Consider the following 25405-nt stretch of genomic DNA (forward strand, 5'->3'; position numbering starts at 1 on the left):
AATAGTTTCATTAATGAACTAACGAATAACGAAAGGATTCACCTAATACGCCAATGAATCTTGTCGAGGATTCATGAATGAATTTTTTCTCGAAAATACAAATGAACATTGTAAAAGTTAATTAATGCTCCCACTTAACATTTAAGTAGACAAAAATTAAAGCTTGAATAACTTTTATGTAAAATTTTATCTTTTTTTTCGACTGAACAGAAAGAAGGCAGGAAACAAAAGAAAGATTTTTGTATCAAGTACGTAATAACAAAAGAGGTTGGTTTTATTTATAAGCATTTGAAATTTGTAGATCTATCTAAAGCAAGTTGTGAGAATGTTTTGATCAAAAGCAGACTCAATTATAGCACATTCGCCCGTCCTCAGTGTTCCACTTGGTCACAAAAGCAGAGAAAGACCGTTTCTTAAATTCTCAAAAGCATACCTTAGATTGTGCGCAGAGTTGATGTAATGATTATACAAATCAATCAAATCCATGCTTCGACTTTATTAAAAGATTTTGCGCACTGAAAAAAAGTGTGCCGGTATACCAAGCCCTTTTCACGATCAAATCAAACAAATACCAGACTCGGGATATTAGGCCGCCAAATACCATCCATCAGCTAAAGGCAGGGATACCGTGAGAACCCATTCTTTAGTTTTTGCAAGGAACCTCAAATTCCAGCTTATCCTCTACCTCTATTTTACAGTTCCAGAGAGCCATAACGGGCCTCTGTCAAACTGATGGTTTGCTTAGGAATTACATTCAGGTGCAAGCACACTTCTGGAATATCTTATCTCCTCTCCGCGTTGGTGATCGTAGCCATTCTTGTGGGGTTAAGAATACTTTGTTACGGCGTATATCGGCTTTCACATCGACGGGAGCCCAGCAATTATGGTTCTGATGCTGGGGTGGAGATGCAGCAGCCGAGCAGCGGTCCATGGCAGCCTCCCATGAGTTATATGAGCAGGACAAGTTTGCCGGAGAGTAAGCTTGTGATCTTAGCTGCTGGAGATGACCAAGTTTCATCCGTGGCTCAACCCGTAACCTTTCTTCGCCCCAGATGATTGATTGGCTTGTGTGTGATTCAAGAATCAAGCCTGCCACCATTACTGGATGTTCCTTTCATGCTGATGGCGGCAATGAAGTGTACATTTTTCAACCTCAAACTCAATCAAGTACCCAAGTACGTATACACCAGAAATTGATTTGTATAACCACATCGCCACCATTAATAATGCTAAATAGTTGATAAATTCACCGTTCGATTGTTTGAAGGCCTCATTCCTGAGTTATAGACTTGTTCCTTGTGGGATCCAATATACTGAACAAGCGGGGTTTCGAATCATAATTGATTGGGAAATTAAAGGTGGTAGAATTCAATACACTTTGCTTTCTGTTGCGTCTTAAATCTTAAGGGAGGGCCTTAATCCACGATTCCTCCATCTTAAATATACACCTAATTAATACTACAACTTTTTTTACTAGTGTCATGAAGCAGCAGGAGCGTGAATTTACTAGTGTCATTTTCCATTTCATGCAAGCTCAAAGTACTCGCAGTTGTTCTGTAGGGTACCTCGTCCGGTGCTACTTGCACACTTGACCCGCCAAACTTTAAGGACTCCATCCAAACTTCCAGTGCAGATGGTACAACCATCATCAACCTCCTCATTGCCAGTCCCACCAGCGGCAACAAATGCTGCAACGCACCTGATCGGTCCTCTATGACCCGAAAGGACTGCCAAGCATTTATGCTGACCCTCTGGATCCCTAACCCACACCCGGCAGCTGGAGTCAGCCGACCCGCTAACCACATAACTGGCCGCGGTGGCCAAGCACAGTACCGCGTGAGTATGGCCTTGGAGGGCGCCCCCATACTGCAACTGCCCCGAAAACCAACCTTTTAGCCAATAGTGTACGTAGCCATCGGTGCACCCGCCGTAGAGGAACCCTCCATCCGCCGTCAAGGTCAGGGTTTTTACCGGGGAATACTTTGCGGGCAGGGTGACTGTCAGGGAATGTGGGCGGTCCCCGCTGCAAAAGTTGCGCCTCCACACCCTGACCGTGGCATCGTCGGATGCGGTGTAGAGGACTCCGTCGTCAGCTACAACTATGGCATTGATGGGCTCTCGATGGGCTTGAATTGTCTCGATGCATTTTAGATCAGATATTCTCCATACTTTTACTGTTCTATCAAGAGAAGCTGAGTAGAGGATGTCATCTGATACGTTAATTGCTAGTGATGTTATTGGTGCCGCATGTTTCATCTGTACGTTGCATGTATTGATCAATCATTAGGGGCCAAAAAAGAGGGAAAAGAAAACTCAAGGGTTATGCATGTATAGGTTCAATTGTGAGCGATGTTACCGGTCCATCATGTTGCCTGCGTTGGTACATCTCTAAAAGAAACAAAAAAAAAAAAAACAAAAAAACAAACTGCCTCCAAAAATAGCATGCAGGATTCTCTAATGAGATCAAAAACAGAGTTGAGGGGTTGACACCTTAAAAAAAAAATGCAGTTAAATAGAAAAAAAAAATTTATAAATATAAAGTAGGATAATGATTACAAATATATGCACATACATGATAAGTTAGATGTGATTTTAGATAACTTAAGTGGTATATATTGAACATTCTTTTTAAAACAAAACCCTGTATATGCACAAGTTGGATGGATACTCAGCAGCACAAGTATTTAAGATGGAGGGATGGCATAAATGTTTGTAGAAAGGGCCATAGTTGCATGGTAGATGAAAATTGTCCGCCATATTAGGGAGCTCGCTCTCGACTTAGTTGTTCGTGCATTTAATTGCATCACTTTTAATTTGCTGTCCAAACCCAGAAAATTGCACAATAAATGGGAACGGATGAATCTATTGAATATGTGTATAAAAGCTTTGTTATGATTTCAACAAACAACTGCTATCTTGCTGATATATTCAGAAATATTTATGATAGTTATTTATGATAGTTAAGCTGATAGTAGTATTTGGAGGGTTAGGCTCTTAGTTAAAATTTAAAAAAAAAAAAAAAAAAAAAAAAAAAATTCTTGGCATTATTGCACTTGAAGACACATATTGGGCCAATGTCTACATAATTTGCTTTTATGAACAAAAGAGGCCAATTCATGGCATTGAAGGTTTATACTACTTGTACAGTATCATTTTGTGGCTTTCCGGCTACCGGAAGACCCAAATTCCCATATTGTTTGTGAAAGATAGGGAAGACGGCGGAGACGGGCGGGCATACGGGATAGGTAGGCAGAAGATCGATCTCGGGAGATATAAGGAATTAACCAGTATTTATTGCCCCCTGTCATACTTGATTCAGTTTTTTTTTGGAAATCCTTATTAGTAAATCATACAACGTAAGAAAAGTAAACATTCAGTTCTCTAAAATCTTGTCATATATAACAAAATTACTGCACCAAACCAGCTCGGTTCTTTAAAATAATAGAGTTGTTTTCAGAAACTATGCTACTTAGTTATAATGGAGTTAACCTACAGTAGTTTAGCTGCCCCCAAAAAAAAATATGTTAAAGTGGACTGCGCAAGTGTTAAAAAAAAGTGTAATGAGAGTCGAATATTAAGGATGGGTTCAGTTTTATTCTTATATATCCAGGTTTAGTAATTCATAATAGGAAAAGGTAGGCTTGGAATTCATGTCCGGAGCAGTAATGGAACCTATGCTGTTTTCTGCATTGCTATTTGGAGGTCGGTCTATTTAGAAGTTTTAAAGCAACTGTTGCTATGAATCTTATAAAGAGTCGACTGAAGCGCGCGATCTTTGAAGCAACCACATAGAAGTTTTTTTTTTTTTTTTTTTTGGTTGAAAACAGAAAAAATTAGTAGCAATAAAATGGTTGTGATCCTAATTAATTAAGGACCGGTGTCCATGCAGAGCACAGAGTGATATTTAGCACTCACACATGGCCGACCTGTAATCTACTCTCTTTAGATTAATTATTGTGATATACAGTTGTATGCCAACTACAACAATAAAAGAAATTAAGCTTGAGTAGTTATGAAGAAGAAAGATTACCATCTTATCTTTGCCGGTGATGTAGCTGCGGACATAGCCTCCGGGCTTAGGAATAGTTGCTACTCGTACATGTTTTACAGCTCCTTCCCAGGTTCGGTGCCAGACCCGGATTTTACAATCGGCATACGCAGCATAAACCTTATCATTCGATACTTGCAAGGAAACAACCATGTTGGCCTTGGACTTGAGCTGGCCGCATTCGGCGAAGTCGGGCAGCCTCCATATTCGAATGATACTACCCTGGGAACCGGTATACACCAGACCATTGGACGCTGCTGCGATGGACAAAATCTGGCCGTCCTTTTTCAGCACCGAAGAAATGCATCTGTAGATGGTGTGGAGATCATGGTCCTGCTTGAAGGAGAGGCGAGGAGAGGAAGGTTGAGAGAGATAAAGGCGGGGAGAGAGGGAAGTTGAACTTAAACGAGGTGGGGTTTCAGCGAAGGAGGCTTCTTTATGGGAAATACTCCTGGAGAATTTGTTGGTGGCGGCTTGAGTTCTTATGGCTAGAGATGGAATATTATCGGGACGGGGAGAGTCTAGTGATGCCATCTCTTTGGTGCATCTCTCTTACTCTTTCTCTACTATTTCCTTTCTCGATCTCGATCTCGATCTTGAATGGATGGACGGAGAGATGGTACGTTCGGGAATTATGGAGCTTTACTGGTAGTAGAACATTTAATTTATGTGCCATGTACAAATTAAATTAATGCTTCTACCAAGATCAGGCAAAGTCAGCATGTCAGCAGCGTAATAATTCTTATTTCTTACTGTAATTCTCTGGAGGATGTGGTGGTCTGTGTGAATGGTAAAATCACGTGAAGTCGTGTGTCAATCTTTCGTGATCTCAGGCCGGCTTTTGTCTATTTATTTATTTATGCCCAGGATCAGAAAGCGCAATTGCTACGCACCGTGCCATTGGCATTCAAAGGTTTAAAACAAAAATGGCGCGATCATAGAAAAAGAAGAAAGAACTTCCAATCGTAACAAACGCACGATGAAAAATCCATCATGTTATTACCAACTTCAGAGGCACCATAAGTTAAACTTAGAAGATTTCACCACTAGCCCTGCTTACAAGAATTTAAAGATTTGACTCCGCCTCACATCAACCACAAACATTGGCCTGCATTTTTAATAATACGTCTCGAAAGTTGACCGCGATGCACGACTGCTTTCTTCGCCTTTTGCATTTTTGCCCGTCTACACTCCGCCATTACCTGCTAGCACTGTTTCTGGTGCGCTGATAACTAAGAAATCAAGACGAGGCATCCAAGGTCTATCAGGAAATGCGCAAGGAAGTCAACTTGTCACGTCAACTAGAATCTAGGCTCTATTCTGAAAAAAGGGCAAAAAAAAAAAAAAAAAATACAACAAGTGGCCCAAACTAGCCCTAAGAGTCCTGTTCAGAAATCTGGAGGTATACCATCTGAGTATATCCATTAAATACAGATGCTTCTAGTCGACCTAATCCAAGCCTCCGGAATAAGCCGTATTTCCCATCCTCAACAATAGGACTGGGAACCCGAGCTGGATCATATCTTGTTTGATGGGTAAGTGAAGGACCAGCAACAGGGGGCAGCTCCCAATAAATATCCAGCACCGACTCTACAAACCTGCTGTTCTGAAAATGTTGCGAGTATGTTATTGCCTTGTTACTGTGATTAAAATCATCGCGCATCTGCCCTCTTACACCCCACCATGCCTCACCTGGCCCACATAGTTCATCTATATCCACAGCCTTTTCCCAGAATTTCTTCCTTCTAAACCTTATCCTAGCTTCGTCACCATCTCTAAAGCAGCTATGGCCACCACCTGGAAGAAAAGCACAACTATGTCCACTGATTAAGAAAAAAATACCTACTTACCAATGCAACGTCAATATTCTAAACATCCCCAGTTCGAACTGCTTACATTAAAAAAAAAATCTAATGTACAATACAGGCAAATCAATACTTAACACACGTGCATGTATGAGGATGATTCACAAGACCCGAACAAGATATAACTTAATAGGTCAGAAGATCGAGGCCATGAAGGGGCAAACATGTAGAGCTAGATTTGGGCAGAAAAGATTACAAAATGGGACAGCAATGATTGCCACATATCCTTGAGGAAGAGTACTCAATTAGGCTCTATATTTTGTTAACTGACAACACTGCAGAAAAGATAAATCCTACAAAACAAAACAAAAAAAGAAGAAGAAGAAGAAGAAGAAGCTTTCCATATTGCGTAGCCTTTCATGTGTATGTTTTTATTAGTTACAGGATAACCCTTTTTATTCTTCATAAGATGCTAGGAAATGAAATCAATCTCAAATGCGACATGGCCAGTAAGAATCTTCTGCTTGCTTAATAGATCAATAAAGCACAGCCAAAATTACGTAGTTAAGCATTAAATAAAGTTATTTAACAAAATTGATTTTACATTTGAGTTGGCGAAATTTCATCTTAAGAACGAAGTTCTATAACATGTGTCCCATAACAATTCATCTGTCCAAGACAAGAAGACTAGGTGAGAACAATTCATCTCATAACAATTCATATGTACCACAACAATTCATCTGTCCAAGACAAAGAAGACTAGGTGAGAACCAACCTCTAATATAACTTTGATCACATATCTGTCTGAAGGAATAATGATCCCCTGTTCCAGTGTCATAGTTATCCTCAAAAACCAGATGCCTGAAGCCAGCTTTGAGTGCTTGCTTTAACCTACAAGTCATATGAAAAAGTAAACAGAAAAATAAAGATCAGGGCTTTGATAAACTCGGCCTGCAGGATATAACTGGATAGTGGATTGCTGATCGTAAATAATCCAAGTTCTAACTAGAAAGTGCAATCCGAAATTGCAGAAACCATGATCACCTTTTCAGTTCATTCTGATGGTCATCAAAGAACACAAGAACCCGTGTGAGATCTTTTATTTTGTGTTTCTTCATCACTCGGCCCCAATCAACACTGCCAAAATCCACAAAGTCTTTTCCAGCAAAGTACGTGCAATTCCCATCAACATAAGCAGGCCCTTTTTTCAGGTACTTCTCAGGATGGCGAGGGGAAAGCGATACAATTGGTGTATCAGGCATTGCTTGCCGTAAAACCCATGTTGAATGTCCCTTGAAGGCACCACTCTCAATCATCAATTCTGGTTTCAGCCACTGGGCAATGAACCAAAGCCCAAAACTGTGGTCAAAGCCCATGCCATACATGTTGTTCTTTATTGGTCGAGTTTCATAGATAGGCACAAACTCCTCCAAACCTTTGAGTAAATCCTTCATTGTCCATTCAACAGTTTTTCCTTGTTTCGATCTGCCTTTTGCCAAGGATAGCAATTAAACGGATGAAAACTATATAAACATTTCTTTCTGTTCTCAACTTAATCCTCAAAGTGATAAAAACGACGAGTTTAATCTCAATTGTGCTAATTGGTTACTGATTTGATTCGCAACACATTTAGGAACAAAGCCCCTGAAGGAGAAGAACGGTGAGAAAAAAAAAAAAAAGTAAAAAGGCCAACATAAAAGGTCCGGATAATAGTAGTTGAGCGGCTTTAGTACACCTAAGGCAGCAATTAACAAGTCGTGTCAACTATTGCTTGTAGGATCAAGTAATGGTTGCCGCACACAGGTAAAGGAACAGTAACAAAGTACTAAGTTAGACACTGAATTATTCTTCTACTTAATCCTTTTGGACAATGACCAAGCATTTTATCTTCAAACCCCATATTCCCAAGCAAGAAGAATGATATAACTCAGGCACAGCTCGATTTTTCTTCTGTATAAGCCTGATTAACCCCTCTTCCCCCCCCCCCCCGGCGGGACCCCTGCCCCTTCCAAAAAAATACCGAAACCGCAGCTCCAAAGGTTCCCGCACAATTGATTGGCAAATTAATAACTCACCTTTAGTCAGGCAAATCCTAATAAAAAACCCTCCAGAGAGATGAAATTTTTCTTAAAATACAAATCCACATATATCACAAACGATTAACAAAAAAACTAATCAAGTCAGATCTGTATTAACAAAACTTCCTTAAAACCATAAAAAAAATCCCTGAAAAGAGAGGGAGAAAAAGAACTTACACCAGGGAACACCAAGGGACCCGAAATCCGACTCAAGGTCATCGAAGCCGAAGAAGCGTAACCGAGATATATGATCGGACGAAGCGGCCTTGAGGCAGACCAAATCACGGGTGTGGACGAAGATGGAACAAATCACAACAAGACCTAGAATGAGAATGGGCCATAAATGTCCAGTCCGGGTCAAGTAATTGGTAAGCCGCATTGCAGCAGTGGAAGCGTGCTTCCGGGTCTTGGATTCATCGGCGCCGGATTCTTCGTCGCCTTCCACTTCATCATTCACTTGCGCCGCCCTTCGTGTCGATACCGAGAGTGCCCTCTCCAGCATCTTGTGTGGCGTACTCGTCATTTTCGTTCCCCCGCTCTCTTTATTAGTGAAGTGTTGAGGAGAGCAGACTAATTAATCACTTTAGTCATTGTTGGAACCTTAGTTTAATAAGATTAATTAATCACAGACTTATATCCTATGTCGTGGTAGTACTAATTGGAAGCGGAGCTCCCTTCTACCGCTTATTTGTTAAGTGCGTATTACCATGCGATTTTAAGACTTTTCCCTCTTCTTCTTTTTATTACTGCCTGATCAAGCTATGCTTAAATTCCATCCCACCGCTGTTTCGTGTATATGCAAAAATATATATAATAATAATAAAAGTGAGAAATTTTTTGAAATGAATTGTTGCAACTCGTTCAGAAAATTTTTGAACCAAAACCAATTCATAGTACACAACCTAATACACTCCGTTTGGAATAGTTGTGTTTTGAAATATTTTATTGTAACAATTTATATTTAAAACTTTTCCTATAAATATTTTTTGTAATGTTTTTAAGACATATTTTGGAATGTTCTTAAAACTTAAAAATTTTTAGGATACTTTTTAAAAATTAGCACTACTACCTACCCACTGCCACCACCCTCGCCTCCCTCCTCCTCTCTCCTTCCCCTCCCTCTTCCTCCTCCTATATCTTCTCATCCCTCTCTCACCTCCTCCCCTTCCAAATCACAGCCTTTGGTTGCAACCACAGATTGAGGCTAGATCCGAGACGGGGGGCCTTAAGAGGAGGGTTGTGACGGGAACGAGAAGGGAGAAGGAACGAGAGGAAGAAAGAAGAGGGAGTAAGAGGGAGAAGAAAGAGGAGGAAGGAAGAGATGGTGGTGATGGATAGAAGAAAAAGATTGTGTAGATATAATATATATATATAGTTGTTTTTTATATAAAGTATGAATGTGATGTTTTTGAATTTATTTTTGTTTATGTATTACTGTAACAATTGTATATAAAAAAACTTATTTTTCAAAAAACGGAGAATCCAAACAGAGCATTTGTCTCGAGCTGGCCGCGCAACAAGAATAAATAGTCTCCAACAAGTGAATAAACATCATCATGCGACAAAGGGAGGAAGGTAACAGTAACACTGATTTGCGGTTAGCAAGCACTTCATTTACATTCTGATTTCTGTTCAAGAAGTTAAATAAAAGGAGGAAACAAGATATCTGGGCTTTCTCCAGTTGTGCTGCTGTTCGTTACAATATATTTGCATCTAAAAAAACCTAACACTTTAATCCAGCCAAAATATCAAGAAAGCTTCAGCAAAATCCCCCATTTCTGGAACTTTTTGCAACTTTTTAACTTTGGTTCTTGAACTTCTGCATAGCCCTTGGAGCTGCACGAAACACAGAATAGATGTAAGCCGCTTGTCGGTCAACATATTTCAGAGCTAGCTATTCAACCTATTGTAATAGATCGCCAAGTTGAGCAAAGCTCATCATTACTAATGGCCTTTAGAAGAAGTAGAGTCTCATATGAAACCATTGTTGCCTTAGAATTCTAGCGCAAATGAGAAACTAAGACAAAAATGGAATATATCAATCAAATGGAAGCCTTCATGAGTTGGACGTACCCAGCCCAATTGCCTCTGACCCTCTCATGATCCTTAATCTCTTGCATGAACATATGAACATCCTACAGAAACCAACAATAAGGAAATAAACTGTCAATTTTCTTCAGAAGTAGCAAGTTCATGAAAAAACTTATAATATTCATATCAATGATATGACTCCCAATCCTCCTAACTTAATCACCAGAGAAGGCTTAAAGAAAAACCAAGAACTCACATGAGGCTAAAGAGTGGGAAAAGAAGAGGATGAGAAGGAAATTCAGACAATATTTCATTATCCATCACAACTCCTCCCATGATGGCTAAGGCACTATTCTTCAACTAAAACCATATTTAACAAGTTACATATACTAATTTCTACAGACTTATCAAGCTAATTTAATTGAGAATGAGACTTACTCCCATGGAACATCACCAACTAGCATCCAATCACCATCCTTGTCTTCATAGGTTAGCACATGTTCAGAGTCATGGAGGAGATCCTTTAAGCCCCTCTCATTGAGCCCCTCTTGCTCTGAAAGTCCATTAGAAATGCACTGTCCTGAATTACAGCGAGGAAAACAAGTCAATCATCACTGTCGTACATGATTTTAGAACATGGCTAATAACATTTTAACTACAAATTAACCACACACAACGGGAAGATGATGTTCTGGCACCAACACATGAAATAACTAGGCAGGCAGATTGCTATGAAAAAATTCTCAAACTAAATCTAGCTTACTTGATGTCCAGTTTTATACTAAGAATCTCAAAGAAAGAAAAAGAAAAAGGGTGGCAAATAGCATCCCTAATCTGAGAAAAATGTAAATTTTAGGTGCTAATTATTAGACTAGAACTATTGCTGCTCAAATTTTCAATCCTTCATGGGCAATCAAAATGTCGATCTTTCAGAAATGATAAATTGTGCAGATGAATATGTTTCCGCGTCTGTGTAACTGTTCATCCGTGTGATTGTGTATCCGACAGAGTTAGAGACTGACCAATTGTAAAGCAGCTGAACATCTTCTCAAGAGCAGATGAGAGTTCTGCATAGTTGCAGTATGTTTTGAGATCAACTTTCCTAAGGTATGGAGCACCATCCATGCTGACCTTAACATAAAGGCAGCTTGGTCCTGATTTTGCTTCAGCATCACTATTTTTTGATAAGTTTGTAGCAAGAGTGTTCTTTCGGAAAGATCGAATTGGTGGCCATCCTACCACTTGTGCCCTATCAGAAGATCATATGTGCTGAGTGACTTAAAAGCGTTGCAATATATCACATGTGACAATAACTCAAAGGACAGGAGCACATAAATAAGATGCATTAAGAGCTCCCAAAGGATTCTGAACATGAAACAGGGAAAAGGGCAATCACAGGCGCAAGTAAAATGTATCCATTATGACACACGCTGCCTTCTTTTTTTAGTAGAACCAAGTAAAGGTAATACTAAAGCTGCAATCAAACAAACTAGAAGACTCACTGATTATTACTGGAGTACTTCAATTTTTAGGGTATCCCTGAAGAAGGGCAGAGTTCACCTCTGATTTGCCAAGATTGGCGATCTTCAAAAGGATATGAATTGAGAGCTTCACCTTTTTGATGTTTTCTGACTAATCCATCGGAAAACTGAAGTTCAACAAAGCTAGATAATAGCCTACTTGCAAATCGGCTTGAGTCGTGCAAAGACTATTATTAATTCTTATTTAGCCCAAGAAACTCGACAAACGAAACTATGCATAAACCAACAAAATGCATTCGTAAGCCCACATGTAAGTTACAGCATACAAAATCCCTCTAATCAGCACTTTTTTGAGCAGGAAAAGAAAATTGAAAAAGAAAAGAAACAGCTGGACACACGGACATAAGTAGGCGGTAAACGTTAGAAAGGGGTAACAACAAAGAAGGAAAAGGGGAGGACAGGGAAACTTACTTTGAAGCAGGAGAGCTGCCATGGTCTTTGGCAGAAGAGGTATTCTTCTCCTCAACAGGCTTAGCAGCAGGGGGAGCACCTACCTCTTTCCCAGGGAGCCCAGGCAAACATGATTGCAGAGTATTAATGTTCTTAGAAGCACCATCCTTCCCTCCCCCAGGAGAGAACAAAACCTCAGTCTTTCCAAAAGACACATCAGAACTAACCTTCATCCTCAAATCCCATTTTCCAGATCCATCAATGGCATCAGAAAAACCCCTCTTAGCCCCTGAGACACAGCTCTTAAACCCACTAGTTTTTTCCTCTAAATCCTTTCCAAATAGGGAGACCCCATGTCCAACTTTCCTTTCAGGAGACTGTGAACCAGGCAAGCCAAGTCTCAGCTCAGTCTCCTTCAGATTCAAGGCATTATTTCCTTCATCCTCCGGGCAAATATTAGAGGAAGAAGATGACGAAGACGAGATCTTGTCAGAGTTTCTTTCAACTGAAGAAGCCTCTGATAAGCCTATGTAATATTGCTCCTGTGGTGGAGACATTAAAATCTTGAGCAAAAAATGAAGGTTGAAGAGGAATGGAATGAAGCAAGGAGAAATGAAATGGAGAGAAAGAAGGCAGCTTGAATGCCTGAAGCAAAAATATGCTACAAAGTAAGGGAGTGGTTGCTCTTGGTTCTTCACTTCAGCAGCAAAAAGAGATGGTTCTTTTGATGGCAGAAAAGAAAAGAAGCCTCTTTGGCCTTTCTGTAGCCTTTTCCACTTGTCTAATTTCAATTTTATACCTCCCACTGTCCCCCAGTAATAGATTTAGCCAAAAATCAAACAGTCCTAACATAGGAAAAATTATTCATGTTACTATTATACTCCCTCCCAGAAAGGTTAACATAAAATTAACCAAGTCCCCTTGATAATTTGCAGGATATACTTAGTGGAAAGAGTGCTATTTTGTGGATAACTAGAAAGATATATCATTTTTATTATGTAATATTTTAAAATTTTTGAAAAGTTGAAATACAATTCAAGAAGTAATTTGTTGTGCAAGATGGATTTATGTTCGTGCAAAGTATAGAAATGATATTTTGTAAACATAGGATGTGTTTGGATAATTATTATTTGTACAAAATTTATTTTTTTCATCACAAATAAAATTTTCAACTCATCTTTTTATCTTTCTATTAATTTTTTATCTCACGTACAACACATTATATAAAATATTAAAATAATTATTTTAAATAATATTTCAAATAAACTCGTAATTGGCACGGGCTACGCTAAAAGTTCATGTTCAGATTCAATTTATCTCCTTCTCGTTACAAAATAAACATAGGTGAAAAGAGCGCTGTGAGGGGTAACAAACTTGAAATTGCCCTTTCAAGTTTAGTTTGTTTATTTATTGAAACAAACCTAAACAATGTCCGAGTAATTTGAAATGTGTATATGTATATTTCCAATGTGAGTGACGCTCGTCGAGTCGAGTTTGAAATTTTATCAATTATGAAAAGAAATTTCACATTCGATATCAATAATATTGAGTGTGTTTGGATTGTAAGTTATTTGAAATATTTTTACTGTAGCACTTTTTGTGATGTGATGTATGTGAGATAAAAAGGTAATTGGGAAGATAAAAAGGTGTATTGGAAATTGTAATGGTGATGTCAGCAAATATATTTGGCCAAATAATTGGCTGTCCAAACACACTAATGTATGGTTGATGTTGTAACTTTTATCGTCAATACACATTTTAATGAAACTATGATATTTTATTAAAAAATTAACAACGTCAACAAAGTCTAGTAATGTCGAGCTCAAATCAAGTATTGAGTTGCTTTATTTGTCTTTCAACCCAAGCTACAATTGAGGTAAAGGCAACATTTATAGAAATGTTAATAATCTTAGGAGTTCGCTGACGTGGTCTAGTCTTCTAGATATGTTATTAGCGTCAATTATTAATTTTACTAGTAAAATGCTGATAAATACGGCTAAGTACGTATCTTTTGAGACAAAGCCACCAAATTTCGTGACCGCGAATGGCCAGGGACACGAGGACCCCATCCGGCAAACCCACCGACAGGAGACAGCCTTTAGCCAGAAAAATAAAATAAAATAAAATAATCAAATCGAATACTAATAATTTATCTTATCTCCCTAATCTACTTTAATCAACAGCAGCTAACGTGCACCGTCCACCAGGCGGCGCAGGTTAAAAGGAGGGATCAGTTGCACGGAATAGGAGATGGAGAAATAAGATGGGAAAAGCCCGAGGTAAACCCGTAACGTATTTATCAGCGAATTAATAGTAAAACAATAAGCGATTTTACTGAAGGCGACAGGGTGAAAACGTGCGAAATCCTAGAAAATTTTACAGTCACTGGGAACACGTCTGACACAAAAGAAAGATCAATTGTAGAACAACCAGAGCAGACCAAACTTGAAAGATGCCTCAGAAGCAACCCTAAAATAGAGTTAAAAAACCAATTGTCAGCTCTGCTTTTTCTTTTTTCCTTTTTTTCCACTCCTTTTTTGTTTTTATCTTTTGTGTACAAAATCTGTTTGTCTTTTTACTCAATTTTGGCTCTACTTTTTTTTTTTTTTTTTTTTTTAGCCACGCCCATATCTAACAGTAATTATTGTGTAAATCCAAAAAGTAAACAAGCGTGCGGATTTGATCAGACGGTGTAGAGTGAATGGGAGGAATGGAAGGCTAAGATCCATGCACTTCCCATCATATTCGGTGGTTAGGGGACATAACAGCGTCTGGTTGTTGAGTTGAGTTGACTGTAGACTGTAGTAAGCAGATATGATGGAATCGTTGACCCTACGGCGCACGCCTCCCTCCTTTAACGTTTTCCGGGCCGTTGGTCACTAGCTTTGTTAAATTGCTAATTAGACCTTCACATTTCTAAAAATTCTCAATCGAATCTGTTTATTGGCCAAGGAAGGAAGCAAGCAAGCACCAAACAAATACAGGTCATACACGGAGAGGAGGACCAAATATGAGCTAGATTCTAAAATGTTTTTCTATACTGAAATTTTTAGCATTATTGGGACCATAGCGACCGAGTTGCCGTCACCGTTAACTGCTTACTCTGCCAAGTCTTCAAACATTTTTATTTTGCAGCTTGCTGGGAAACACCATCATGTGCATAGAGTTGTATCAGTCTCCCATTCCCTTTTTCTCTCTGCAATCATTTCTTTGATGAAATAGTAGAAACACAGCCGGATGCGGTGAAGAAGCAATTCAATGAAAAGAGTAAAACGGAAATGGGGCAGGAACGATTGTCAGAAACAATTATTTCTGGAGGTTCACGGTCACGATATGACCTCAAAAATTTATGCGGCTCAGATTATAGCATGTAATTCGATTTTCACGCCATATGTGGAATTCATAAAAAATTATTCTAAAGTTATTTCATGTGTAAAGAAAATTACGCGATGTGTAAAAGATGTTACGCAATGTTAAAAAATGCACAAATCGGCACAAACGGTGCATGTCCGAGTGAAACAAAGGGGCTACACTTTTCTTGTCTTTCCTAACAATTGAACAAACTCAAACTAACAAGACACTGTATTGAATTGAAGAACTCAAATCACACAATGCGGGCGAGTCAAAAACACTTAATGCTTAGCTAATCAATAACCTTGTATTGTTTAGACATCTTAATTGAAATTAACCACACCCTAAAGATTACATCATGCTTGCTTCAAAAATCAAAATGGGTCCTGTTTAGCTCAAATTCCACTACGCAAATGCTCAGGATTCGGTCAATTGACCCATCTGATTTCGGCTTTGACTAGCATTCCAGGATTCGTTGTATTTGGATGCCAGCTTGACCCGGCGTTGAATCAACCGGTGGCCGGTGGTTGGCCCTGCCAGGAGTCAATACTTGACTGGTTGGGTTTACCACTTTACTGGCTTTTACTTGCTCGCCTTTTTGTTGTCTATGGCGGCGTTTGCAAGACATGAGGAGAGAAAATGCTTACCAGTTACCAGTACTACTAGAACGGTTATATTCCATCAGAAGAGGCTGCTGTAACGATAAGGGAAACTTTGCAAAATTGAGTAATAGCCGAAACATTTGACGATGATCTTGAATCGTGATGCCTGAAACGAAAAAGAAGAAGCAGATGTTAAGTTTCAGAGGCCCGCTTTAAAAAAATAAAACATGGGTTTCGGGTCGAAATGTGCGGGTAGCTGCTGGATCTGGATTGGCGATTGATTCAGGATTGGTGGGTCCCTCGAAATGTGCCTGGCACAAGGTAGTGGGCCCGCCCAAAAGTGCCGGAAAAAGGAAATCAAAGCGACTTATCCATGTAGGGTCACGGGTGAGGAAATCCGGGCCCGGTGTCGACGGTTTAAAAAGCAAAAACGAGAGAGACGGGAGAAGAGTTGGTATCAAAATAGTAGTAGTGGAATCAGCAATCAGCCCAACCAATCTGTATGCACCATGTATGTATGTATTGTTGATCAAACACTTTTTTAATCAATCAATAATGTGGCCGTGGCACCGAAGGATGAGCGCACTTTCTTCCTGCCCGCCATTACTACAGTGCATACAAAGTTGCCAATAAGCTAGACTTGGTCGTCCTCTTGGGGAAAAAAGAAAAGGTGAGTACCATCGACATTCTTCATCTCAAGATTCTCTATTCCATAATTCTATTTGTCAACGAATTTCATAACATCTTTTCACTTTATCGTTTAGGCAGTGATTGTTCCATCAAATTGATGCACCATTGTTGCTGATTCATAGCTTCCCGACTTGAGGTGATAACTGATTTGAGTTGAGTTCGCACCAGATTTCAATATTGAAGATTATGGGGTCAGTTAGGGTTGCTGTCGAGTCTACTCGAGCTCGACTCGAGGCAAAATAACTAAACTCGAGTTCGAACTCGACATCAATTTATGGAACTCAAGTTCGAATTTAATTAAATGCAATTAATTTAAATCAAGTTCAATCGAACTTATTCGAACTCAATCAAACCTAATCAAGCTCAAGTAATAAAAATTAATATTTTATATATAATTTTAAATAAAGAAGATTATTAACATTTCACAATAATAAAAATTAAAATATATATTATAAAAAACTTGATAGAGTTCGTCGAACTCTCGAGTATCATATTTTCAAAATCGAGTTCGACTCGATAGTTCTAACGAGCAGCTCGAACTCAAGATCGAGCTTGATCAACCGAGCTCAAGCTCGAGCTGCTGTTCAGCTCCAGCCCTAGGGCCAGTATCATCAGGGGACAGGACACTCGTGAAATTACCATAAGATGGAGGAGGTGGCTATCATAGATTAGAAGAAAAACTTCTGCCAAAGCTGTATTTGTCCATTTTGAAGTTCATACACCACATTACAATTTACAAATTACAACAGCAGCATGAGATCTCCATCAAGACGAATGCTTACTACTTCAGAGTGGAATGCCATGATGAGGCTTCTATATACTTTTCTCGATGCTCTTTGGCCCTTTTTTTTTTTTTTGTTCTTTTTCCCCTAGGAAAAGAGAAATCAACGTCCATTTGTAATGATGAAAATCCGAAATTAGTGCAACATTTTGGGAAAGTAATTTCGTATTCGATCATTTTATTTGGGCTGTACAGAAGTTTGTTGATGGTCAATGACATTCTTCGCATTCTAAAAAGAGTTAAATGACATAAACACTCACTCCATAGATTTTTCTAATTTTTTAAATGCCAAAATACGCTCAAGGTATAATTGAACGATAACTTTGTGTTAGTTTTGTAGAAACCTTTTTTAAATTTAAAAAAAAAAACTCTAACATTGTTTAATAAATCCTAAAGTAATACACAATTTCAAAATAATAATAATAATAAAAGTTTAGTTCTTTACTGAAGAACTACCAAACAATTGATCATGGTTGTTAAGATCCTCTTCTATCACTAGTTGTATTATAATCCAAGACTAATTTAAGAGTAGGAAAAATTAAGTGATAAAATAAAGAAATTTACTACCATTAAATACATAGGTGGGCACTCTTTTGTCTCCAAAAATATTTTGCAGCTTTTTTGTTGTCATTTTATTAAGAACAAAAAAAGAAAGAAAGAAAGAAAGGAAGGATGAAGTGTCTGGAGCATTTTTCGAAATGCTTAAATCATTTGCATTGATATTGATCGCAGTTTCGTAGCATTGTCATTTAGCAGTAGCAGGAAGGACAAACCTACTTACTTTTATTTGCTCCCAAACTGTTCTACTGGCAGACGTCTCATCTGTTGGGCGCCCATATCACACTACTTCGCCGGTGCTGGAAGAAATCAAAAGAAGGTGGCTTCTTCTTTTTTTTTTCAGATCATCCTGATCATAAGTAACTTCTCGGACTGGGATTTGAAAGTTCAATGAACGATATCAATGTTGGGCTTTGATGTGTCATCATCAGGAACTTGATCTATATCCGGAAGGAAATTACGTATTCGAGCATAATGCACGAGTTACACCAATCATTCGTTGGTGGAGTAATGCTACGCATAGCAGCCTCGTCAACTTATTTTGTAATTGCAAAATGTTGAAATTTCGTGGAAAATTTACTTCAAAGGCATTATTTGACAATTCAATTCAACACTTAAATTCAACGAATTCAAATTTTAATAGATTCTGATGACTTTGATAACAAAAAAAATAAAACATATGAATCAATTAATTAAACAATATCGAATTTCCTAGATAAAACTTGCTCTAAAAAAATAAATGATAAGCTATTCACTCGTCAACTTAATATGATATACACTACTTAACAATTCATTAAATAATAAAATATACATTCAGATATATCAGATTATATATTTAACAACTTATTAACTTAATCAATTCAAGTTTCAAATTTCAAATTTTAAATTTTAATTTTATCAAACGCTTTATTATTACCAGTGGGGTGTGTCTGAGATCTCCCTGCCGGTCTGTCTGTCTGTCTGGGCCACTGCCATGGGTCTCAAGGCATGTTGGTTGGATTGCACTACTCGTGACAGGTCCAACAAGTGATTCAGTGCGTCTTTCATCGTTGGTTGATCATTGATAAGTCGCTGACTAATTCAGTCTATAGGAACAATTGGGCTGCGGCCTCCTTCTAGACCCATACGAAGGACCCTCGAGAGACATGTTGCTGCCTCTTGCACTTTCAAATCAAAATTTTTTTTTTTTGGTTCTAACTTTTATTAGAATTTATTGATCACGTTAAGCTAGTTGTAACAAATAAAATGCATGAAGGTATTAAAGTAAAATACCGGAGTGGATTTGTTGAGCCAACAGTTCAATCCCGAAGGAATTGAGAAATCATGTGTTAAGATCCTCATTGAATCTTGCTAGTATCACTGTTCATATCTTTGGAATGAATTTCATGATAAGAAAAATTGAGTCAGAAATCCACAAACTTATTAGTATAATAAAAAATATAAATCTTATATATACTGATAGTATATACACTATCACCGTTGAATTCATGACGCATATATAAAAATTAAATTTTAAATTCAAATTTTATATAATTATCATTCATCTAACGCTAGCTAACAGTGTATACACGGTCAGTGTTAAAAATATTAATCCTAATAAAAAACACATAGTCACTATTTATGGTCCCTCAAGTCTGCAATCATGGAATATTTATTTATTTATTATTATTACTATTATTTTTTGAACGGAGGAATAAATCAACTAATCAAGCAGTGGATATCCCCGTTCCTCTTATCATTTTTATTCCCTTTTTTTTTTTCCCACGGGCAGCCCCTTTTCCTACAAGGACATAATCGTCACTTGATAATTTCGCTCGCGTGTCTGACTGAAAATGACCCATTATCTATTCATCTCGAATTCTTCAGTTAGCAGTTAGCACCCATTGCTGAGTGCTGATCTTCCTTCACCCGTTCAGTCATGGCGGCCTCTCTTCGCTCAAACGTCAACTTCGTCGCCGCCCCCCATTCTTCAATCATCCGACCAAATAGCAGTCGGAGTCACACATCCATACGCTGCGGACCACGGGACAATCGTGGTCCGATAACCAGAGGCCGCGTATTAAGCACAGAAGCAATCCAAGCCGTTCAAGCCCTCAAACGAGCCCACAGAGCTAACCCCACAAATCTCAACGACAGCACCCATCTCTCCCAAACCCTCTCTCGCCTGATTAAAGCCGACCTCATTGCAGCCTTCAAAGAGCTCCTCCGCCAGGACCACAGCGAAATTGCCCTCAAAGTCTTCTCAGCCGTCCGATCGGAATACAATCTGGAATTGGGTCTCTACGCTGAGTTGGTCACGGCTTTGGGCAAGAAAGGTTTGACGGAGGAAATCGAGGGAGTGGTCTGGGAATTGGAAAGACGGGGTAGAATCCAGTGTGATGATAAGGGGCTGGTGAGGTTGGTTAGAGCGTTGATAGCCGCTGATTGTGGGGGATCAACGGCCAGGATATATGGGTTGATGAAGAGGAGTGGATGGGGGTCCAGTTTTGAGGTGGATGAGTATTTGGCGAAGGTGTTGAGCAAAGGATTGAGGAGATTTGGAGAGGAGGGCTTGGCTAACGAGGTTGATGCGGAATTGAGGAGGTCTCATGAAGGTGTTTTGGAGAAAGCAAGAAGTTAACCCAACCTCTTTTAGTGTACTGATTCCGTAATTTAGCAATACTTGATTTATAATGGAATCATGATTTTGTTTTCTGCTTTTATTGCCCTTTAGATATGTATGAAGCAGCCTCAGATTCTACCTTTTTCTATTTAAAATACTTTTTAGCACATTTGTTAATTATTAACCTCACTAATATAAATAAATTATATATCTATATATGTGTGTGTATTTATGTATATGTATACACACACGAGCATGCATAAATTCAAAGCAAAAAAAAAAAAACTCTAATCCAATTGAGCTTTTACCTAGGGTGAGTGTAGATCGGGTATTCGTCCCATCCATTATAATTTGGCTGACTCAACTCGCATCTTGTAGGTAAGTTATTTTTTGATCATTGCCCGCCCCGCATATTAACGGGTACTAGGGATGGCAACGGGGCGGGGTTGGGGCGGGGGACCCCTCCCTCGTCCCCCGCCTCGTTGCCTATTAGTTCCCCCCGTCCCCCGCCTCCCGCTCCCCCCGCCCCGCCCCGCCCCCGCCCCGCTCCTCCCGGGGGCACCTGCGGGATTAATAAAATTTTATTATATAATTTTATTATAATTAAATTTTAATAAATAATCAAGTACTAAAATATCAACACATCACCAAATTATTATTCATTGTAATTTTACAATTGAAACTCATAAAAACAATCAAACAGAAGTTATTTGAATACAATCCAATATGATGAAATAAATATAACTAAAATAGTCAAATTTTCACTTTTAGTACAAATGCAATCACTAATTCATCATTGTGTTTGTGCTTTTTTTTTTTTAGAAAAAAGTGTTATTCTATTAAGTGTAATTAGAAATTTAGTATAAATGTATTAGTAAATTTAGTATAACTAATTAATAAATTCTATTAGTAGACATGTATAATTATTCATATAATTGATAATATCAATTATATTACATAAACTAATATACATTATATAATACATCTAACTAATAATATCATTATCATAAGTTTATAACTAATTAACTTACATATAATATATAGTCATTTATATTTATATATATATATATATAGTTTTTTTTTTTGCGGGTGGCGGGCGGGGGATGGGGCGGGGGAGTATACCCCCGCCCCGTTTCTAAGCGGGGGGAAAAAATTCTCCCCCGCCCCCGCCCCGTGAGCCCCCCGCGGGGCGGGCACCCGCGGGTACCCGCCCCCATTACCATCCCTAACGGGTACCTAATTAAAAGGTATTCGTTGAGATAGGGTCGGATCAACGGGTATCTGCTTCACCCTACTTATTATTTAATTTAAAAAAAATAATTTATATTAATTTAATTTTATATTTTACACATTCATCTAAAATTTAATAAAGATTTTTTTCTCAAAAAAAAGTCTTCCACTAAGAAATAAACATGTGAAGAGAATACAAGAAAAGGAAAAAAAGTTTAAAAGAATTCAAAATCAATAAAAATTTGAAATAAGTAGTATATTTTTTTAAATATATGTTCCATATTAATTAAACTCTTTTCCAATAACACATAAGATTATGACTTCTACAAATGAGTCTTGTAAATAAATTATAGTCTCTTATATTTGTAATGTAATTTGTTCAATGAAATTGTTTATTTAGCTCTAAAAATATTATTTTATAGTATATGTATAAAAATAAAAAATATATATGCGGGGCAGGTCGGGTATCCGTGAATTTTTAATTTGTGACTCTAACCCGTCATACATTTTAGTGGATATCCGATCCTCTTTTGACCTGATCAAATATTATAAATTGGATATCCTAATTTTCGGATCGAATCGGACCGGATACATCGAGTTTTTGAGTTTGCTCATAATTTTGCCCACCCCTACTCTTACCTTTTTTTTGGTTAAAAAATGGAAGTAGGCTATTTTACCTCAAGAAAAATACAAGAAAACAAAAGGAAAAAAAAGGGCCATAAATTAGCTGCCATTTCTCCTTATGTTTAAGTGCTAAGCTAGCCCTCACTCCTCCAAAACAAGCTAGTAGTAGTACTACAATTTACCCTCGGCTGCAGCAGTCAGTGTACAGCTAGATTGTCCAGCCGCGGGCCTGGTGAAGGAGAAAATAGAACGAAAGCGCGAAATATTCTTGGTTAATTATCATTCATCTTGAAAGTCTACAGCTTAAAAATTAGGCAAGGAGAACGGACCCGAACTTGATCATCGTCTTCCTCTAATAACACTAAAAATCCTCCACCGCCAGCGGGCGCTCCTGTTGATTTCTCCCTCCTATTCTATTATCCCAACATTTTCTGTCTAATAACTATCCGTATTTTGCTCGAATTTAGTTTTTTTTTAAATAAAAATAAAAGAAAAACATTATGCCATTGTAAACCTCATTTTGGTTTCCATCAGTTACTGGGAGATAATGTAAAACGCTAAGAATGTGTTTGGATTGCATTTTCCGTCATTTTTCATGAAAAAATTACTGTAGCAATTTGATATATGTGAGGGAAAAAAGTGATAGGGAAATGTGATTACGAAAAACGACAATATTTTTCGACAGAAACATGCAATCCAAACAAGGCCAAATTTCGTCTCACGTTGTGAAAATAGAGACCCTGAAAATGACTCTCTATTTCTTCTGAAATTATTAGTTTATGCTATTAAACTATTAAGAGAGTAGTCCTATGTAATTCCTCAAGGTGTTGAAGTACTATGCATTGTACAAAATGTGCTAACAATCAAATAGAGCCTATTTGAACTTGAATATTTATCTTCTTTTCTTTTTTCTTTTTCTTTAAAATCCTTCTCCATGAGTGTGGAAATCGATTTCTCTGAAATGGACTCTCTAAAATCGATTTTAAAGAATCTACTGCGGCTTGCTGGTTCTCATAGACTGCACGTCTCAATTCTTCGTTTCCGAATTTCTCGCCTTGCAGTTGCAGCTTGAGTTTAATTATTATTCCTGCACTTCGCTGCTGACATGATCGAAATTTTCTCTTGGAGAGGCTAAACTAATAAGAAGCTACAAGAAGCACTAGATTTTCTATTGACCATTGAAGAGAAGATCATTACTCTGAATTTATGAAGAGCTTCTTTTCGATGCAAGTGCAAATGTTGGTTGGGACCGTGTTGGGCCTTTATGACTAGTTGGATGAGATACTGTTGTATTGATCTTCTGTAGAAAAAGTTTAGATCTTGAAGTGCCATCCAAATTGCATATCATAGAATCCCGATCCCCAACTTGTCTTGTACCATTATGTTTGATCTTGCTGTTCTAGCGCGTTGTTTGTTAACTGACATCATATAGTTTCCGCCGTTGTTTTCTGATTTAGGCTACTTTGAAAGGGATATCTGGGCTCCAATGGTCAATCAAAAAATTGTTCTGTTGCCACTCATTCCAGTCAATGTCTCGGGGCTTGGCTGATGTTGTTATCGTTCGAGTCAATGTCTCTGGGCTCGGGCTTGCTGTTGTTGTATCGTTCGGCTCGAAACAGGCTATATATATATATATTGCCTCTGTCTCTCTCTCAAGACTTACAAACACATGCACACACGCGCGCGCACACTCACGCACACCTTTGTGTCATTTCCTACCATCCACACAGCTGCTGTAGTATTTGCCTTGACAAGGAATGACAAACCTTAAAAGTTTACTTAACTCCTCTCTATTTTTGTGTTTCTCACAGATCACTGGAATGTCCAATGTCAAGCATGAAGTCTCATACAATGTACAGAAACTTGCAGAGCGTCATCCTTAAGCAGTCTCCTTGTATATCTTCCCCATGGAAGATGTGTCTTTGAGAAGTAGATGTCCTTTACATTTATTCTGAGCGCACACATCTTTTACTATCAAAATAGCTGCCAAATGACTGCTGCCGTGGACTGAGTCCTGACCAATGTGTAAGCAATTGAATTCTATGCCCTGGCAGGTCTGTTTGGAGTGCTTTGGTGCTTTAGATGCTCTGAACCGCTTGTTATACAACTGCAATGCTACATAGCAATCTTGTGTGTTAACCTTGGTGCTTTAGGTGTTTTCCATCAGCAATTTTTGGAATGACAAAGAATGATGTCTAGAAAAAGCATTGCTATTTCAATTCTTTAGGAAAAGTATCCACGCCACTTTAAGGAGTGCATCCAATCCTTTGAAACGTTACATGTGAATTGTGATGTCCAAAAACCCATGTTGCTGTTTATTTTTGAGCTGTCCCTGATCCATTTGTTCTTCTTTCTTTCTTTTTAATGATTCTATTGTTACACTTTTCTTCGTTTTCTAAAGTCAATCAGAACTTCATATGATTGTGGTTTGACTTCAGAAATCTCTCCTTTTCTGCCTTGCTGGATTCCTGGATTGCCATAGCCCAATTAGAATAGGGATATTCATATATTTAGAGCTCGTGGGTGCATTACCGCTCGGATGTCTCCGATGAACAAGCAAAGCTCTGCTTAGGTTAGGTTTCCATAACCACGTTGAGTGTGCAATCTCGACCCCCCGGAAATCCAGACTTGATGTCTTCTTGAACTCCGACATAAATTTAACCTATATCTTGGTCATTTACGTAACCCAACTAAGCTATAAATCGTAATTTCTTTTTTTTTTTTGGGTTGGCGTTGAGAATTTGATGTAAAACCCGTTATCAAGCCTTTATTAACTGGATTCGAAGCTTTACGTGTCAGGCATTATTCGACTCGATCCCTAGATACAATTCGATGGCCGCGCACGCTCCCAAAGGATATTGCTGGATCCCGCTCCTCTTTCAAATTGCTGAGTTCGTTACCAAAAAACCAAGAAATTGCTACCACTATGGAGGGGGAAAAAAAAAGAAGAAGAAGAAGAAGAAGAGGAAGAGGAAGTTGCTAAAGCGTGCTTTGAAAACTTGATTCACAATTTCACACATTGCAATTACCATGGGAAAGTATGACTTTAGCATTTTAAACATTAAAGTAGATTG

General features: G+C 38.3%; 5 protein-coding genes across 5 annotated transcripts; 1 reads left to right on the plus strand and 4 right to left on the minus strand.

The window, feature by feature from the left end:
- Positions 1–255: 255 nt before the first annotated feature.
- On the minus strand, positions 256–2374 carry LOC140005110 (protein JINGUBANG-like). Its single transcript, XM_072045379.1, has one exon. It carries the CDS (start codon positions 2254–2256, stop codon positions 1525–1527), a length of 732 nt encoding a protein of 243 aa, XP_071901480.1. The 5' UTR covers positions 2257–2374; the 3' UTR covers positions 256–1524.
- Positions 2353–4582, minus strand: LOC140005024 (uncharacterized). Its single transcript, XM_072045093.1, has 2 exons — positions 4031–4582; positions 2353–2388 (listed from the first exon to the last, which is right to left on the minus strand). The coding sequence occupies exons 1-2, from the start codon at positions 4580–4582 to the stop codon at positions 2353–2355; spliced, it is 588 nt and encodes a 195-aa protein (XP_071901194.1).
- A 432-nt stretch (positions 4583–5014) lies between these two features.
- LOC113742102 (uncharacterized) lies at positions 5015–8770 on the minus strand. The gene is made up of 4 exons (XM_027269808.2): positions 8109–8770; positions 6898–7342; positions 6629–6744; positions 5015–5845 (listed from the first exon to the last, which is right to left on the minus strand). Exons 1-4 carry the CDS (start codon positions 8452–8454, stop codon positions 5424–5426), a joined length of 1329 nt encoding a protein of 442 aa, XP_027125609.2. The 5' UTR covers positions 8455–8770; the 3' UTR covers positions 5015–5423.
- A 732-nt stretch (positions 8771–9502) lies between these two features.
- On the minus strand, positions 9503–12665 carry LOC113742004 (auxin-responsive protein IAA27). The gene is made up of 5 exons (XM_027269682.2): positions 11915–12665; positions 10985–11211; positions 10401–10542; positions 10005–10066; positions 9503–9767 (listed from the first exon to the last, which is right to left on the minus strand). Exons 1-5 carry the CDS (start codon positions 12448–12450, stop codon positions 9730–9732), a joined length of 1005 nt encoding a protein of 334 aa, XP_027125483.2. The 5' UTR covers positions 12451–12665; the 3' UTR covers positions 9503–9729.
- A 6933-nt stretch (positions 12666–19598) lies between these two features.
- Positions 19599–20569, plus strand: LOC140005111 (protein THYLAKOID ASSEMBLY 8, chloroplastic-like). Its single transcript, XM_072045380.1, has one exon. It carries the CDS (start codon positions 19794–19796, stop codon positions 20493–20495), a length of 702 nt encoding a protein of 233 aa, XP_071901481.1. The 5' UTR covers positions 19599–19793; the 3' UTR covers positions 20496–20569.
- The last annotated feature ends 4836 nt before the right edge of the window (positions 20570–25405 follow it).

This window comes from Coffea arabica, chromosome 4c (genome assembly GCF_036785885.1).
Source record: "Coffea arabica cultivar ET-39 chromosome 4c, Coffea Arabica ET-39 HiFi, whole genome shotgun sequence".
NCBI lineage: Eukaryota > Viridiplantae > Streptophyta > Magnoliopsida > Gentianales > Rubiaceae > Coffea > Coffea arabica.